General features: G+C 49.4%; 3 protein-coding genes across 3 annotated transcripts; 1 reads left to right on the top strand and 2 right to left on the bottom strand.

Annotated features, from left to right (window-relative positions):
- Positions 1-9,188: 9,188 nt before the first annotated feature.
- N7446_007606 (tetratricopeptide repeat domain-containing protein) lies at positions 9,189-13,466 on the bottom strand (the record flags this gene model as incomplete). The annotated part of the gene is made up of 6 exons (XM_058516351.1): positions 9,189-9,219; positions 9,278-10,048; positions 10,120-12,768; positions 12,833-13,084; positions 13,141-13,279; positions 13,358-13,466. 6 exons carry the CDS (start codon positions 13,464-13,466, stop codon positions 9,189-9,191), a joined length of 3,951 nt encoding a protein of 1,316 aa, XP_058373529.1.
- A 1,050-nt stretch (positions 13,467-14,516) lies between these two features.
- Positions 14,517-15,940, bottom strand: N7446_007607 (uncharacterized protein; the record flags this gene model as incomplete). The annotated part of the gene is made up of 5 exons (XM_058516352.1): positions 14,517-14,614; positions 14,695-14,933; positions 14,989-15,079; positions 15,144-15,635; positions 15,712-15,940. 5 exons carry the CDS (start codon positions 15,938-15,940, stop codon positions 14,517-14,519), a joined length of 1,149 nt encoding a protein of 382 aa, XP_058373530.1.
- A 2,171-nt stretch (positions 15,941-18,111) lies between these two features.
- N7446_007608 (uncharacterized protein) lies at positions 18,112-19,128 on the top strand (the record flags this gene model as incomplete). Its single annotated transcript, XM_058516353.1, has 1 exon — positions 18,112-19,128. The coding sequence occupies one exon, from the start codon at positions 18,112-18,114 to the stop codon at positions 19,126-19,128; it is 1,017 nt and encodes a 338-aa protein (XP_058373531.1).

Below are 19,128 nucleotides of genomic sequence, written 5' to 3' on the forward strand. Positions count from 1 at the left end.
CTATCAGGTCTGTCGAACGTTCTAGAAGCTCTGTCTTCTGTCCTGCATAAAGCTTTCCCGTAGAGATTGTACTCTCTGAATCCGACACAACCCCCTCAATCGTCAGTCCCATATCCCTAGCGGATAGCTTGTGGAAACTATCGGATCATGGACAGATCTCATGAGCTTATGTAAAAATATCTCCGGTTTTTGCACTAAAACCGAGGAACCGATTGGCTGCCGAAAATGGATTGAGGTTGTGGGCCGGCCCTCCTGCGGCCCCCAAACTTTATCTCAATCACCCTCCTCATCTTGATTACGACTGTAGCGAGAGAGATCTTTCTAGTACACTGCTGGTATATTCCAAAAGCCCTGCATGAGCAGGTCGAGACTGTGGTGGTTCTGCCCCAATTCTCTGGACTTCTCTTTTGAACTGTAGGGCTGAATCACGAGCAACCTAGAAAGCATGTGGGGCAGAAGCCCGGGCTTTGAATCCTACATGACCACCGCATTTTCTCACCGAGCAGGCGATTCCATGGGTCGTCCAAACTTTGCGGTCGAATGATTTGCGGTTCCGCTAATGATCGTCAGCTGCCCTCGTGATTCCACGGTCTCTGTCAAACTAATTTCCTCCTGACTTGGGCGTAGGTCAAAACAAATCGTACGCTTCACCCCAAGATTACCCTGCTTTCGACCATCAATCCAATCAAGTCCAAGCCGATGTATTACCTTGAGCCGACAAGAATGCCGTATTTCCATTTTCCTAGAGCCCCCTTGCTACCATATCCTACCCCCTACGGGACCACTCATAGTATCGTGAATCCATATACGCTGTCCGCAGTACTTACTGGGCCATATAACACTCCGATGAAATCCTCCTGGTTTGCATGGCAAGAATGAAAATGTGTAGGCAGGTCTGTTCCAAGGGCACCACCGTCGTGCTCGATTCCTTAACTTTGACTTTGGGACATCCTCTATATTGTTGTCATTCCTAAGAAGGGCGATTGCTACTTCCTCTACGGAATACATGGAACGATATACAACTACGCTTATATTCCTCATGCTGAGGCTTCATTGCTGATCACAGCCTTTGATGAAGTAACATTTACTTGGACAAGTGTATAGGGGTAGTTGGCCACTGTTCCTTGGACATCGCTATGTAGCGATCCAGCTGATGAATGCTGCTAAAGTGCACGCTCTGTTCGCCGGTATCTCAGCTTCCTAGCAGCACAGACACGATACACATAGTCCCACCTCCAGGATGACGACCGTGTTCTTTTAGGCCGGCACGGAAGCGGTGCTGGCGTCAAGCGGTCTGTGGCAAAGGGTCAGTATGTAATATGAGACGATTAAGTGTTTCGTACCTGAAATAGGATTCGTCTGAGTTGGCCTTTTGCTGTCATCGGGCTGGTTAGGGTCGGCCGCTAGAATCGTTTGGAACCATTTGTCGATGTTCCTTTGGGCAGGGGTCTTGGCTGAAAGACTCGACTGTGAAGCGCTACTGACCACGGAGCATCGTACGGGAACGGCTCGCTTTGGTTTGCCTGGCTTTTGGGAAGCTTTGGCGCCAGTGCCACTCTGCTTCCGCAGAATATGGTACTTTTCCCTCGTAAAGATTCAACGCTTCGATGCACCTGGTATTCTTCATAATATGCGTCGGAGAGAGCTTTCCACGACAGCTCCGGATGGGCATCCAACCATGGAAGAAGGTTTTTCTCCTCCCATTCTGGCCAGCCGCATGCGTTACGTGGGGACATGGTTATGCTTGGGTAGTTGGCAGAAGTGGTCAGAACAGGTGAAGAAAACTGCAGAAAGTGAACTTGAAGATGTAGATTGTTGAGTTTAAATGATTGAAGTGTGGCAGATAGAACCGACTTCTATGTGTTTATGAGACCCAAACGAGCCCTCATTTTTGACGCAACGTACATCGTTGAGAATCAACAACGTTGAACGAGGCCACAACAGTCCGTTCTTGTTGACAATTTCCCGTTGTTTCACCCATTGTTGAATTCTATTGTCTGATCCGCCTTTTAGTGAGTCATTGTTAAAAAATGTGCAGATTCAGCAATAGATATCTACGGGTAGAAAGTAGGAATGAAAAATGCGTGCACTTGCGGTCCTCTCCTCAATTGCGAGCAAGCAAACAGTCAATCCTGATCCCGCGATACAACATGCTATAAAACCCGAGCGCCTCCTATCACAGAAAACCAGAACTAGGACCACTTCTTACCCCAGCGTAACTCAGACCCAAGTATGGGCGGAATTCGAAAAGTCTCGCACGCTCCTAGACGACAGAACTTTCGAAGCCGATTGCAACGTGCATTGTCCTTGTCGTCTTCTGAGTCTGAGGATACTGGTAGTCCATCCAGATCCGCTACAGGCGATACCACAGAGGACGATTCATCCCCTCAGGAGGAACACGACTCTGTCGACCAGGACAATAGCACCTCGGCCGAGGAGAGTGAGCAAAAAGCTGTACGACAGCGGAAGACTGTGTTTGGACACCAAAGGGACTTGGAACCACGTGGGCAGACTCAGCTTTCCGGAGATGGCAATTCGGTTGCTCTGGAATGCCTGACGGAGTAAGTACAATCCTATCAAGCACATAATCATGATTGGCCGGCTAACAACATCCAGGCTAGATAACCGGATGCGGTCAGTTGTGGTCCATCTTGAGTGACAATGTAAAGCGCTAACAGTCTCCGCAGGTCTATTGAGCGCTCATCGCAGGACCAAACCAACTGGAATGAATCGATACGCAATGATCTGGCCGACATTTTTGGTCGATTGGCACTCGTCGAAAGTGAGATCCAAAAGGGGACACGGCAGGGTTCAAACAAAGCTACAGAGGGCCAGAAGATCGGACGATCCCTGCGTCGGCAGCAGTGATGCGACTGGAGGTTTACTTGGGTATCACATCATGTATATCAGAGCAGGATCAGTCTGTATTGGTCTTGAGGTATGTACCACCAGTTCAACCAACAGAATATGAACACGCTCATCATTGACGCCGGATTGGACGGTCACTGGATAAGCCTCAATTGATTGACTCAGTGCCAAGCTAATGCCATGGCGAGCGATGGACCGTTTGTCGTTGCATGGGGTGTTTGTATTTTACCAGTGATCTTCTAAGCTGTGCAGACAGGAAGGTTTGACTGGTATATGGACTGTACCGAGATGGCTTTTTTGAACCCTCGGGCTATTGTCGCGAGCCACCACATTTTACCGAGTAGATTAAAGATTTGATTATTTCCATCATTGCAGCTGATTTGTATTGCCTGCCCCAATAAGCTCGTACTCGGTCTGCATAAGTGAGGAAACTCCCAAGAAAGCTAAACTACAGTAGTGCTCAAGAATCGCACACCATGTAACAAATAATCAAAGATTGCTTGCGGCTATTGAAGTACGGTCCTTAGCGGTTGATACGCACAGTAGCGCCACATTTATTGACTTGCGATATCTCACCCAACGAGAAACTGCTATTTGTGATTGTATTGGACCAGAATACTACGGCAAGGTTTGTCTGAATGCTGAGAAGAAATAATGATCATAATACGCAAGAGAAGCGCGGGCTTCTCCACGGAAACCCTAGCACAGATATTAGCAACATTCGGATCGGACCATTGAAAATGCGTTTCCTTTACGGCATGGGACCCCACGTGTGTAACGAATCCACAGGCCAGCGTGGCAGGGCATTTTCTCTGATCCAGAGCGTATCCGGGTGTCTCGGCCTGGAGCGGTGTGATGTCGAATACTCTACCGCTCTCTCACCATAAGGATGAGTCCAATCTACCCTTACATTAATCTATGGCATAGTAAATCGACCATGGAGATTGCGGTGGACTCTGCCGCTAACCTGCACCGAATACTGCCTCGAGCCGCCCGTGCTCGGATCTATTAGACAAAAGCACATAGCCCTCCCCTTCAGGGCAATTAACAGAATTGACAATACACACAGTTTGGCACGGTACATGTATAGTAAGAATGTGGCGAAATGCTTCTTCATGAACTATCTGCGTCTCGGCTACATTAAAAAGCCAGTCGTCTGCAGGAAAGACATGATTCGTAAGAGTTTCGGTCCTTTCCATACATAGAAGCTAGCTCACTCCATCAGTAGGACCTTGCCCAATCAACACACCCCAATTGTGAGACGAAGGGCTCATCTCAGTTGGTGGTAGGTAGTTCATGTTGAGTACCAAGCGGGACATTGTCATTGTTCGATTGGGAGATGCTGGGGAGCATATCGTGGCCAAGCGTACCCGCGCCGCCCTGATCAGGCCATTCTGCCTGGATCATTCCGGAGCCTGGCAAATAGGATGCCAATCGTCTGTTCTGAAAGGCGTCGATCGTGCTCCAGAATCGAGTGGTCGCGGAAACCAGCTCTGCGTGTGCCTGATCCAACACCAGCTGTATATCATTCCACGGGACCTGATCTTGCAAAGCGGTGTTCGTGGATTCCAGCTGCTGTTGCAATTGGCAAATCTCACGCTGGAGCTTCTGCTGCTCGGCTAATGCGGTATCCCTCGCCGTAACTGCGATTTGCAATTCCGACCTCTTTTGCGCTTTCTCAGCCTTGAGCTGGTCCAGCAACTGAGAAAGATCGTGGTTCTCTCCATCTCTCTCCTCAAGCACCTCTTGAAATTCCTCCTCAATATTGCTCATCACCCTGAGACACTTTCTATGCGTCGCTTTGTCGTTTTCCCTTTTGGGCTTCTTCGTAATGGAGGATGTCTAGCATGGTCAGTAAAGAGTATGCTCAAATAAAGGGGTGACACTGGGGCTGTTCTGCCATAGCAAAGTACGAGCAGACAAACTGAACAGTGGCATACCGAAGTTTTGTGTGATTTCGTCTCTGGTTTGCGTAACTTTCGTCTATCCTTGGTCTCAGAACCAGTAGAACGAAGGGAATAAAATGATGGCGCAGCACGCCGCTGCAATCCGTCAGAACTAAGGTGTGCGTCACCCTGAGGAGGCTTGGGATTCTTTGCCATGGTCGAACTTGTGTTTCCCTCAATCAACAGTGAATCAACCAGGCACAGAAGGGATGAGAACAGTATCAGCAGTGACCTGTCGAGAATCGAGCATTATATAGAAATAGGGAGAGGCCTAAGCATAAGATCGGAAAGAGAGCAGGGCTCCTGCCAAGCAAGTGCGTCGGGACGAGAATCACGAACTCAAAAGATTGAGGACTACTTTATATGCCGGACTCCGTGGAGCGTTAGCGCGAACGCACTGATCATCTGCCCTTCGATTTTACTATCGGGGATGCGAGCAATTAGCCCGCACAAAGATGCATGGGGATGCACAGTATCTTTTCACAGCATGAACAGGCCAGCCTCATATTATTACAAGTAATATCACGCATGAATTACGATGTTCTTTAGTGAATAACTCAGTTCAAACAACAGGCTCAGCAGTAACCATGAGTACGATCGAACCCCGACAACGCTTAAGCGATGTGTCGTCCAAATAGTGTGATCACTAGACCGCTTTCCATGGTGTAATGAGCGACTCGGAACGTCGCTGCGAAGTCTGTCATTGAAGCCCAGAGGAATTGCTACAATTGATACATCTCAGGTCCGTGCTTTTTGCAATAGGACTCGGAATTAGGACGAAATAGAAGTTCTTTATCCGGTATAGGCCGAGTCCTAATACGTATGTGTATTTTGAAATGCTATTATAACCATAATTGCTCAGTTTGCGTGCCTCGCGTCCCACTTTACTGTTATGCTTCATTTGAAGTACGTGCGTCCATGAAAGGGATCCAGCCCGTCAAGTGCGGAAGTCACAGTCAATTTCAGCTGTTGGTTGAAGAGTTTAGACCTACCGCTTTCAAGTTGCGACGCAGCAGATCCTCCCTCTAAAAGGTTTATTTGCAGGAACTCTTAGTGTTCTTTCGATATCTTTCCTTTCTTAACCACCCTGCTCGGGACTCTTATCATCCAATTTGCTGGTATTTCTCGCTCGGAACCTATATATACGTATGCATCGCTATAATATGTGCACCGGCTTGAATCTGGAAAGCTGGGTATAAACCATTGGCGCGTATCATTGGGCTATACAGCCATTGCAACCCGCAACACGAGGACAGAATACTCGGTGGGCCCTCAGCGTATTCTGGCTACTTCAGATTTGTAATAGTCTGTCAACTTTGAATCTGGCTTGATACCGCATGGGTGCTAATCGCTGATGACTGACTGTCGTTCGTGTCATCAATTGCGAGATCCATTCCGTCTGACCGCCACGAACCCACTGTCTGCATTACTCCATTGATGCCCCTTCTCGTCTCTGCTAGCTTATCACGCATTATTTCATTTTGCGACTCCAGTATCTGCATATCGTAGCGCAGTTGACTGGCCTCATCCCGGAGCGTATGACTTTCGCGAAGACAGTCATCCAGTTGGGAACGAGTGCGTTTCAATTCATTTTCTATGCGGCTGTTGGTAGCCTTAAGCTCGCAGATCTCTGCGGTGAAAGAACCTTCCACCATTCCTTCGCTGAAACGTTGTGTCTTTATGTTCCGTCAGCAAGGCCATATTAATGAGGACATCCGGCAAGGGACTCACCTCCTTTGGAAAGCCGCCAGTATTGGGCTGCGAGGTTTCTAAGGACTGCGGGCTGACAGCTTCGAGTGATGGACCGAGTTCCTTCAATATTTTCCGGTAAAGGTTTATCGTGCCGCTACTTAGGTTTGATTTGAGCAAAGCAGCATTCGTTCTCGTCACCGACCAAGCGTATCCATCTTCAGGTCGCGGTTGGAGACGGACTCGTTCGGGAGCGACGACGAGGTGAAGTCGGTTATCTAGGTGTATTAGCTTGTGTGGGCAGCAGAAGGGGTTGGTAAATACATATATGAGCCGCTAAGGCTTCTCGACATTGTTTTCTCAGTTGGAAGCGTTTTTGGTTGCTGCTTTTAGACATTAAAGTGTACTTTGGTCATTCAAAGGATTAAGGGAAAGATCCGGGGGATTTTATAAAACAATAAAAAAAGGAAATAACACTTGCACTAGATACCAAGTTAATGTAGGATCGATGATACGTTCTTTGCTCAGGTAGAAAGTAGTGCCCATGGGTAGGGGTGGCCTCATCTAAGCCCCGCTCATGATCGGTGGATCGCGCTCACACCTCACGTCGCTTCCAATCGCCGCGTTCTGCTCAAACAATATCTCACGGTGCAGTCTTCCGATTGAAGAGAAATATACTTTGTTAAGATTTACGATGTAGGTAGTAGGGGAGAAGAATATATAAAGAGATGGTCCTTTTTTAGAGAGATTGTTTAGGTCTGATCCCTCATGTTATGAGGGATCCGCTAATTAATGAGTGAAAGCTTTGTTCAAGCTATAACTCATTGAGCAGATTGAATGTTGATCTGATTCATTCCTGAGGTACCAGGATGGATGCCTGAAACATCAGTCATCCATTGTCAGATGCTGTATGAATCTCAACATACTTGAGTGGTTAGTGCTTGGGCTTGGAGAGAAAAAAGAAGGCTTAGAAGCTAAACTGATCAATGTTCTGTCTAACGGGGAGCATACAAACACTCGTAATAGCATGCAGGTCCGTGTATGTCCGAATGGTTCGTATAAGTCGACAAGCTGAGCGACGCGGAGAGGGGAGAGGGACCAGGTGGGACCGTATCAGACAGTGCTTCTTGGGTCATGGGCCCTATCTTTGGTTCGGCTGTCCTCGGTCTTGTCCACTTGATTTGAAGCTGAGATGGTTATTGTTAGTTTATTCGGTTAGAAATGACGGGATTTTCGCCTCACCTTCTCCTTGCACGCAAACTTAAATTAACAACCTGGCCGTCTGCGAAAGTACGGCTCAAGCAACACGAAACATCAGCTCCTCCCGGTGTCGTCAGACTTTCAGGCTCGAGAGACGCGGACGCCATCCAAGGACAACGATAGTCACCCACTGGACGACGGGGATCTAAGCCGCAAGCAGGCTATCCTATGAGGGTGTTCGAATGCCGAGAGACAGACACTGATATACGCTCCATTGGGTCTTGCATCAGGTAGGCATACCAACGCATGATCGATGAACTAAACCCACTGGAAGTAAGTCGAGGTAGCGATCATCGATGCCACCAGTAGTCATGTGGAAGAAACAGAGTATGCGATGGTGTTGGTGCAGGGGAGGTCGAGCAGATAAGACATTTGCTCGCTTCGCAATCTGAGGGTGTCTCCTGTTGTGAGATCCGAGTCAGCATGTGTTGATCCAGTTCCACGAGATGTCGTGCTTTACGTTGTTCATGAAGAATTCCCCGAGTGTACACTTGAAGCAGATGATAAACAAGGATAGTGACCATACCAGCTTATCAACTAGATCACTGCCAATTCTCTTCTGCAATGCAGTCACCAATATGCCATGTTGTATCCAGGTTCGTCGCACTCTCCGGCTGTCGCTTCGAGAAGTCGCGCTGGATGAACCGACAAAGGTCACAACACGGCAAAGGCGCATGGCGAACCCACGCGTGACAAGAAATTGTACAGTTGTACAGGGAGACCGCTTTGTGCAGAGAACGAGAGATTGAGGCACTCCATCGTTCAGTGTGTGAAGGCGGTGAGGAGGGTAAAGACGCGATGGCGCGTCGGCCCCTTGGTCTTATCTGTGTCGGCGGGAATAGGTAACTCGCCACGAGACCTTGCGCGGTTGGCGATGGGCTGCTCCTGTAACGGCATGAAGATGTCAGTGGTGTTTGTGTCTGGGGCACAGACTGGCAGAAAATCAACAGCGGCGCAGCACGAGGCGCGATATTCCACTCACCTCATCGTGGATAACGAACGTCTGGAGCTGATGTATCCTGTTGTCCCGCGAACTTGGTTTGCGGTATTTTTCGTAGAAAATATCGCATGGTTTGAAGTGACAGGGCCAGAAAGGTGTATAAGCCATGATCCTGTGCGGAGCACTGACGGAATGCTGGTTCGGACTCACTCTGGTGCGCTGTCAACAGTTTCCTGTCCATCATTAGCTTGTTGGTCGGCGAGACAATGCATGACTTACAGTACATGTTTTAAAAAAGACACAGGAAAGGGCTCCCTGGCTGGAGTAAATTGGACGGAACGCATGGATCTCCAGGTTTGTGGGCGAAGAAAAACTCTAGTGGTGCCATCTCATACTTCTGACCCTCCTCGGCCTAAATGACACATGGCGAGGCTCAAGCTTGGCCTCAATTACTTGTTGATTGGCCCTCCTCGCACTCGGATATTTTATCCGGTGCTCCACCTCATCCAACAGCTCCTTTGTATGGCGGGTATTGCTGTGATCAGCTCCCTGCAATTTGACCCTTGTATCGTACACCTTCTGGTATAGATCTCGGGCTTCTTTGAACCGTTGCTGCCCCACGTAGAGGTCTGCCAAGTACATCATACATACTGTAGCATCAGCGTGCTCGCTACCCAAGAGGTCAGTGGTGGTCTCGAGAACCCTTTTGAAGAGGTCTTCCGCCTCTTTCTCGTTCCCCAGCTCTCGCATCGTCGCAGCCAGAAGGGTGGCAGTGTATAACGTGTGGGGACTTCTGAAACCGAAGCACTTGAGTTTTCCTTCAAATGCTTTGCGGAAGCTGGTTTCGGCCTTGTCCATTTTCTTGCCTCGCGAGTAGCAATCGCCGAGATCATTGATCATGTAGAGCGTGTTGACGTGGTGAGGTCCCAATTCGTCCAAGAAGCCCTTCACAACGCGCTCTTGCAACTGCTCGGCTTCGTCGATCTTGTCCCAACACTCATAGACGATGGCAAGCGCATGGGCAACCCAGAGTGTGTCAAGGTGGTTAGGGCCCAACTTGGATCCAATATCCGCAAAAGCTTTCTCCACTTGTTTAATTGATTGTGCAGATCTCTCTTTGATGAAGAGAACGACACCCAGACAACACTGGGTCCAAATGGTATCAAGATGTAAATCTCCGAGGAGAAACTTTTGCCTCGAGAGAACTTCTTGATACATGGTTTCCGCTCTTTCCATATGTCCAAGATTGGCATAGAAGGCAGCAATCACGGATAATGCATTGAGTATCTTTTCAGTTGGCGGTGCATCAAACAGAGTCATTCGACTCTCGTAGGCTTTCTCGAACCTGCTCCGGATGATCAGTTAACGTATTAAGAAAAAGCCACTTGGCACAGCCACAGGACCGGATATTCATACAGTTCCAATGTGCGCTCATTGTCTCCCAGCCCCGAATATAACATCCCCATATCCAACACTGTACCGAGCGTTTCCAAATTGTCTGCTCCAAACCGTTTTTCGCGCGCTTTCAAAACAAAAAGCCGAAGCGGTTCGGCCTCCTGTGGGCGGCTAGAAGCATAGTACAGACTTGCCAACGCGTCCATGGTTTCAAGAGTGTCGGCGTCCTCTTCTCCGAACCTTTTGCGTCCCTCGAGTGCTTGTTTGTAAGATCGTTCTGCTTCATCGGACTTGCCTCGGTACTTGAGAACGTTGGCAAGGTTTTGGAGGGCAGCCAGGGTTTTTCTGTTTCCAGGCCCTAACACATTGGTGAGGCTGTCAAAAAGGAGTCTGTAGAGCGCTTCCGCCTTCTTGAATTCACCGCGAATGTCATAAACGGATGCCAGACGTTCGGCATTGTGCAACGTTTTCCGATCAAGCGGGCCGTAGGCACGTTTGCTTCCTTGATATGCTCGAAACAATACCTCCTCAGCCAGCTCATAATGTCCTTGCTGCCTGAAAGACGTGGCCACGATATCCAATGCATCCAGAATTGCAACTTCCCTACCGTCGTTGCTAGGCGGGGCATACTGCTTGACATTGGTCCAAGCGGCTTGTGTATGTGGATATAGCCGGCGGTGTACTGCCCAGGCTTTAGCTTTTGACTGCTGAAGGGAGGGTAGAGATTGGGCAACCAACAGCAACGCATCACGAGCGTAGAGAGCCCGATCTTTTGGGCTCAGACGTTCTCTAATCCAGACATGAACAACCGGGTGGATATTGTACGTGCGTGTTCCCGGAGCTTCGTCATTCCGTTTGACCAGACACAGTTTCGAAAGACATGTGAAAGCTTCATGGAACCCGAAGGCATCTTCTTGCGTGCTCCATTCTTGGCTGTCTTTCATGAATGTTGGCATGGAAATTGTTGCGTTTCTAATGCCGTTTCCAGTTTTGTACAACCGGTCACAGATATCTTGATTATTGATGAAACCAAGGACTTGCAAAAGCTCTGCCGATTTTTTCGAAAGGATCTGCAATCGCTCAAAGCTCATTTCCCAGGTCGTGAAGGCGGACTGTTTATATCCGAGCATCCCATCGTTTGGTACCTGTGACAACAGACTCCGCGCGTGAAGGGCATAGGTGGGCAGGAAGTCGGCCAGGTCTGAATCTGAGTAGGTCAAGTAGCCGCCTGCCTGATCAATGGCGAGGGGAAGGTATCCAAGAGTCTTGGCGATCTCCGCAGCGGTGTCCCTTCGCGCTTTGGTATCAAATATCATGTTTGACGCCTTTTCCAAGAGGGCTACTGCCTCATCCTTGGGCATCTCTTCGATGGGAAACGGCTGACCGAAGGCCGTCGCGGCCTTGTCGCGAGTGGTGATGATGATGTCGCCATTACGATGAGAAGGGACGAATTTGTCAAGATTGACGGAGGATGGCTCGTCTGCATTATCGAAAATGATCAAAAACGTCCCCTGCTGCCTGCCCAGCCAGCGCTTCACTGCCTCCACCACCCGCATCTGGCCGTACGTGGGAGACTGCTTTGACTGGTTCTGTTCCTTAAGGAGACCAGAAAATCCCAATTTCTGGACGGCCTCAATGTATGTGCTTTCGGGGAACTGGCGCAATTCTTCGTCGACCACCAAATGAGCAAACCGTACGAAGGCTTCAATGCATTCCTGTTTCGTGTTGCACTCGACGAATAGTGCTATGGAATAGGACGATCGTCGGTGCTCGAAGTACTGCAAAGCTGTCTGGGTCTTGCCCATACCCCCAAGTCCTATGAGTACTGCAACCCGGGCAGATGCTCGCTTAACCGAGCTGAAATACTGCTGTAGGGATTTGAGCACCTCCGTTCTGCCGGTAAAGTAGCGACTAGATGCTCGGATGATGTCGACATATTCCGGAGCAGTATGTCCAGTAAGACTGGGAGCAGGAGGAAGAGATGCCCTGAATCCAGCTTTAATGGTCGGAGAAGATGAAGGAATGGATGCCTTGAGTTCAGTCTCAACACTTCGAGGGAATGAAGGAAGAACCTCCTGTGTCAACTGAGACATTGTTTCCCCCTCCGTGCCTTTCCCGAGTCGGCGAGAACAAGCATCAACCTCAAGCTCCACGTCGTTTAGGTACGTTCTTGTCGAAGCATCCATCAGATCAAAAGCCTGCCATTCCTCCAGTTTCACGCCTTGAAGCCCCTGCGCGACGTTGAACCGAAAATATTTTCCTTCTTTCTGCAATCGCCCACCCTGATCAGCCTTGAAATCTCGAGCGATGTTCTCGGCATGAGTCGCTAACTTAGCGCAGGCGGAGAGAATTTGATGTCCCAGGGTACCGAGTTTCCTGGTCGTTGGAGTACCTGTTCCAATACTCAAGACACAGAAAAGCTCGGCATCGTCACCCCAGACCTTTGTAACTTCGCGCATTAATAGTCGTATGGGATTATTGTGGACCATGGCGCCGTCCACATAATTGGCTGGCGGGTTGCCGAACGTAATCGATGAAAAGAAGGTTGGTGCCGCAGAGGTTGCCCTGGCTACTTGCCAAATTGTGCCCTGAGCACTATCCTCTTCGTCGCTGCGATAGGAGCGCATGATAGCTGGCTCGGTATTGGCCGTTCTCGTGGCGCACACGAAACTATGAACCAGAGGTGGGTTTTGTCAGTCACGAAATGGAGATCCGGGAGACAAGAGCTACTCACACTCGGCACTGGTCCTCTCGGGATTCGAAGAAACACGCGTTTTCGTCTCCAGTTTGTTTCTCTACGACACGCTTCACGGCAGTGGCGAGTTTCTCCCCGCTGAAACGAGCTCGTCCCGCCATCGCCCCAAGAACTCCTGGAATCAGCAAGGACTGAGGTTTCTCTTGAAAGACATCCTTTGCCAGGCTCAGATAAGCGTCGATGGTTTCTTGAATACCCATCCGGAGTCTCCCCAGCATAATAGCGATTAACCTGCTCATGTTAGCCCTGGTGGATAACAACCTTTACCAGATGTGCGCAAAACGAACCCGCCTGTACTCGTGCCGCATATCATGTCAAAGACATCGTAGGGCTTAATGATCCTATAAAGGTCGTCGGTAGGCTGGATGTTATACATGATACGTCTGAGGATGAGGAGCGATGACAGCCCCCGGACTCCTCCCCCATCTATCATTCATCAGTGTTAGTGTCGACCTAATAAGCAAGTTCAGGTGGGTTTAGGGGGCTTCGCGTGGCAAGACATACCCAAAGAGAGAACTCTTAATGGCCGGCGAGCACTCGATGCTGGGCATGACAAAGTGGACTTGGTATCCTCCAAGCCCTCCAGAAATGCCTTGTGTGATTTTAGCGACATTTTCATGGTCAAGAGGTTAAACAAGTCTTCCAGAGAAAATCTGTAGGTTGAGATCAGCTTAAAGCAGGGGGCCTTTTCACTCCTCTTGACTCCATTCTTGCACCAAGTGAGACCGCACGGTAGTCAATCCGACCGGTCCCCAGGCTTCAGACATCTCATCACACTGGGGCGACTCCACTTCCACGTGCCGAGTCGTAAGAAGCCACTGCATCCAAATATATCCAACTGCATAAATTGGGTGTCTTCATCTTGATTGGGCTCTGTCTCGTTTGGAAGGAATCTCGGGGCTGCGCCTGGGTTGACGCTTGAGACGGAGGAACCCCTGCTTAAAGCCCAACCACGAGCCTGAGCGACTCCTAATTGGAAGCTGGACCTGCCTAACTCCGACCCATTTCAATGGTCACTCTCATTGAATGCCCCGTTCGTAGCGCCTCTTCTTGTTATGGCAGGTTTGCACGACCCTAGACTGCGAGCCCTGTGCGGCCCTCGAACTTGTATCGGCATGCCCAGTAATGCACTAGCCATGGTTGCCTATCCAAGGCAAGACAAACCTTACCATACCGACTTACCTTCTCCTTGTATCTCTCCAGACAGATTTCTTAACCCAGTCATCGTTCCTTTTTGTCGCGCCATCGCAGGTCAGCAAGCAATGGCTAAACTTGGACCAAGGCGCCTTGGAACTTACCTGAGGCTTCAAAGGGTTCTTGCATCCTGATGTTTCGAAAAGTAGGGACGCTATCTTATTTTCTGTTTACCCGGGTGCTTTAATGAAACACGTTGGATTAAAGCACCCTCGACACCTAGGTATACATTTTCTAGCCCCCTAATTTACAAAAGAATGCAATTCGGCGTGCATACATTTTGGTAGTATCGACTCATTTACTGTAAAGAATATCAACGTGCCCAATAATCAGTCGCGAAACTACGCTTTGGTATATTCAATTCAATAGTTACAGCTTACTCGCATTAGCGCCCTTTGTCAGTCTCGTGGCCACACTGTGTACACATCAAAACTCAAACTCAAAATCAGCACTCCATTTTTCCGAGCCTTCAGTCTCCACCGAAAATCATGCACCGGAGCTCGATGCTTCTTCTGGACTGGGCGTCCTTCCGCGCATTGGGGTCTCTCCAGCTTCCATGCGGTGCATCTATCAACGTGTCAGCCGGGCCGATGCTGGTATCTCGGGATCCCTCCGCCCCTTTTGCTTCCCCAGGCAATTAAACTTACAGAACGCGGTGTTTGGATCCATTTTGTTGTCAAAGAGCTTGATTAGCATGATGTCCTCATGCGTCATCGCAGATTTCCAGAACCATTGGTGGGCCAAAGAGTGGCGGATTTCAAATGACTCTTCTGCGTAATGGGGATATATCACGTCGATGGGCACGATATCGCCGCTGACTGTCGAGGTATATGTGCAAGCCGTCAGTGGGTAAGACTCGATTACGGTCAACATAGGTCTCCAGAGACTAATTTTTCCATACATGTTAGCTGGGATGACATATATTGAACAAATCTCTTTACCTGAAAATCCTGCAGCGATGCTTCAGCAGCTCTTCTGCATGGTCACCCATGTGGAGCTTGATTCGTCCGATTGCGGAACGTGGGGATTGGTCTATTCATAACTATATCTTAGAGGTAACCTCAAAAAAAATGCCAGTAGTCCAGAAAGAACTTACCGCAATGAATTCTTCGAGTAATGTCGCTGAAGCCAGATTTCCTGTCTTCTGGGTGCGGGCTTCGTCGAACATAATCGTATATGAATACTTCTTGGGCATTAAATTGCCGGCACATGAAGTCCGACATCTCCCGCATGTACTGATGGATATCAAAAAACCGATCCAGGACGTCGACCTGACAGGCATGATGAAACCATGCAAATCCATCATTATCGAGTGAAAATAAATCTTCGTGGCCCCGAACATCCGTCAGCATGATCTGAGACCAGGCTCCCTCGAAGTTGGACTGCAGCTGGCTCTCTCCAGAAACAGGAACGCGGAGAGCATATGGCTTCTCCTCCTCGTGGCCTGGTTTCGCCTTGAAAAACTGGACGAACGAGGTCGTTCGTAAGGGACGGAACGCAGAGAGTGGATGCGGAGATTGCTGCTGCAAACACTTCTCGATGAATTCGGGATCGTGGGTCACTTCTGGCTCTACATGTGCATGACCATCTGATTTTTTCCAGTGGTAAGCATCCTAATACGACTGAAAGAATGGTCATACTGGAGAATATAGGTGAACACAAACAGTACTTGGACGACCAGCTAAGAGGCCAGTAGATCCACGGTTTCTCCCATGGACGATCGTTGTCGAATTCCCACTTGATCCAAGGCGCCTCGCCTGTGCTGTCTACAACCACCGGACTGGTCGTTTTATCTCCATTGTGAGGCTTGTACGGCCACCACTTGCGCCAAGGCTGAATTCGTTCATCCACCAGGGAGCGAGGATCATAAGACTCGGAGGCGTCTTGAAACATGATAAAGGATGGGTTTGCGACACCTTGACTTGAAAAAAAAAAATTGGCAAACTTGGAATTTTAAAGAGAAAAATAGAGAGGAAACCAACGATGACCCGGTGGAATGAGAACGCGCTTTAACATGGGCCACGAAACTACCCGCCGGGCTTCACTGTCCATTGCCCATTTGTTGTGGGACGACTCATCGTTAGAGCCTCATTAGTAGAGGAGAGATATTGTACTCCAAGCAGGCCGTTGACGTAGAACATCATCAGGGTATTTGCTATTGCCAGCGGGGTGCCCAGATAGTACAGTGGTGTAACATAAGTATTTGACCTCTGGTACTTCGGGCTTGGATCCACTCTTTAGATACTGCCTGGCAGAAACCTCCCGAAATTCAATCCAATTTAATAGCTAGTATGACACCCTTCATATTTGATAACATCAGCCGCTCTGTGAGGCATAGTATCAGCTAGATGCTTGAATATGTCAATTTCTAGGTTTCCCAAACTTCCTGCGCGGCTTTTACTAATAGATCTAGCATAGATTCGTTATCTGGTAGGGGCATAAGCTCGGGGTGACGCTTCAATATTTCGGCTTTCAGCAGCGCCCATAGGTTCTCAAATGGATTTAGATCAGGCGAATAGGGTGGCCATTCCATAATTTCGCATTCAAGCTCATTTAGCGCGTCCCGTACAATATATGCAGTATGTACCAGCGCGTTACCTTGCTTTAAAATAGCATCTTGATCAAGGCTATTAAGTAGCGTAGGTAGGATACGCCGATAAAGCTCTTCAATTGTACGAGACGAGGCACCACCGCGGCGAGACTGCGGATCCCCGAATAGCGGAATTAGGCCAGAACGACGTGGTAAACCACAAAAAGCAGCCCAAAACATCTGCTTAATTTGCTTCCCACGCGCCGGAACCATCTGTACTTGATGGCCCTCTTTATTATGCTGAAAAAGCTGGTCTTTCGGACGTGTGAAAGTCAATTCTTGACGCTGGCCGGTCTCAAAGGCGGTCAGGCCATAAAGTGGTGCCCGAAGTACCAGAGATCAAATACTTATGTTACACCACTGTACCTATACTTTAGACACCCACCACTCCTATAACGGGAAGAGGTAGGGGACGGGGTTTTCAAAGGCGAATACGAAAACAAAGACCAATTCAAACCCGCGAGGACCAACCGATCGACTGGCACGAGATTTGGTGGAGGGCCTGTGTCTATCTTGTTCAAAATCGCGCGGGGCGGTTAGGTCGGGACTGGAAGTGGCAGGGGGTGAGTATCCAAAATCCCAATAGAATGAAAGAAGACATATCACACTACATAAGACCTATCCGGTCAGGGGATGCGAAGGGGAGCATGTCCGCAGCAAACAGCCTAGGGCTGACACCCAAGCCTTTCATTGGGCTCTGTTCCTGGTCTCACCAGCACGAGCCTTTCATAGCCTAGGTTGCCAAGAAATTAGAAAAGGGTGCTAACGTATGCGCCTTAAGCGGGAAATATTGCATTGAATCTACGGAGTTCAAATTGCTGACTCGGTGGTTGACGGTCGCTGATTGGATATGCCAGTATTGCTGCAGCTAATTGCGGGCTGACACGTTACAGCGTAATATTTCCATCTAGGCATGTGTAACTCTCAACGTTGCCGCGATTGGCGAAGATAAAGGAGGCCACGTCAACGAGTCATGCCACCCTGGTCTCCCTGGCACTTTCGTTGAGTTCATATCCGGTGGTTCCGAATCATGTATTGCCGTCGACAGGTTGTGATATGTACACATAGCAGATTCCCCCCAGGGGGTCATACATAAAGTGAGGCGCAAGGATTGCAGCAGGTTGTCCAGTCGACAAGTTGTACTGGTACCGTAAATCACGCAGCAGAGCCGCACTTGGGCCGCTGGTCCTGTGTACCAGCACTGCCTCCACCATGGGAAACCGCCTTGGTACCCAAAGTTACGAACCCGGGTGAGAATGCTGCCGCTGAATCTTATATCTAGTGAAGGCTGGGGAAGACTGGGGAGGCTGAGTGGGAAAGAGCTGGGAAAAAGCCACCACTCTCCATGCTCGCGCAGTTCAAAAGAAGTATACAGAGACATAAAACCATAGCAAACCTTCTATTTGTCGCAGTTTTTCTCATTCTCATTATCTCGTCTCCCAGACCCCACACACGGAATTCTCTTCCAATCACCATGCCCTCGAAATACGCTGAAGCGCACAAGTCAACCAACGGACCTGGGGATGCCCGTCCGACGGCCTTGCAGATCGTAGAAGATGAAGGTCTGATCGGTAAACTCGCCGGTAAGGTCTTCCTCATCAGCGGCTGCTCCTCGGGGCTTGGGGTCGAGACAGCCAAAGCCCTGGCCACCACCGGAGCGACGCTCTATCTTACTGCACGGAATATCCCTGCAGCGGAGGCGGCGCTTGTGGGTATCTTGAAGCCAGGCCAGGTCGAGATCATTGAGATGGACCTCAGCTCCCTAGCTGGAGTAAGAGCCGGAGCCGAGCGCTTCCTTGCGAAGAGTACACAGCTAAACGTCCTCATTTGTAATGCCGGCGTTATGGCAATCGCCGATCTAACCACCACGGTGGATGGTTTTGAAACACAGTTTGCAGTCAACCATCTCGGGCACTTCTTGCTCTTCCAGCTGCTTAAGGACACGCTCCTGGCCTCATCTTCTCCCAACTACTCATCTCGTGTGGTGGCAGTCTCTAGCAGCGGCCATCGTGGCGGTGGGATTCGCCTCGACGACTACAGCTATACCAAGCGGCCCGATGAATACAACATGTGGGGCGCCTATGCGCAGAGCAAGACTGCGAACATCTATATGACCAACGAAATTGAACGCCGCTTTGGCTCCCAAGGTCTCCATGCCACCTCCTTGATGCCAGGAGCTATTTCGACGGGGATCCAAAGATATCTTCCTTCGGAGGAGGCAGCAGAGTATGCCCGCTCTACGTGGAAGACTATGAAGAGTCCCGCGCAAGGAGCGGCAACCACGGTCCTGGCAGCTATCGCAAAGGAATTCGAGAACAAAGGTGGTGTTTACCTTGAAAATTGTGAGGTGGCAGGGTTGTATCCAGATGATCGAGAGTACGACCATGTGCCCGACATTGCGGGCTATGCGGAACATGCTTTCAACGAAGAGTTGGAACATCAGGTTTGGACGGATTCTTTGAAGATGGTTAATGGTGGATCAGTTTTGTAG

The sequence above is a fragment of the Penicillium canescens genome, assembly GCF_028828765.1.
Source record: "Penicillium canescens strain IBT 15451 chromosome Unknown utg000004l_segment0_segment0, whole genome shotgun sequence".
NCBI lineage: Eukaryota > Fungi > Ascomycota > Eurotiomycetes > Eurotiales > Aspergillaceae > Penicillium > Penicillium canescens.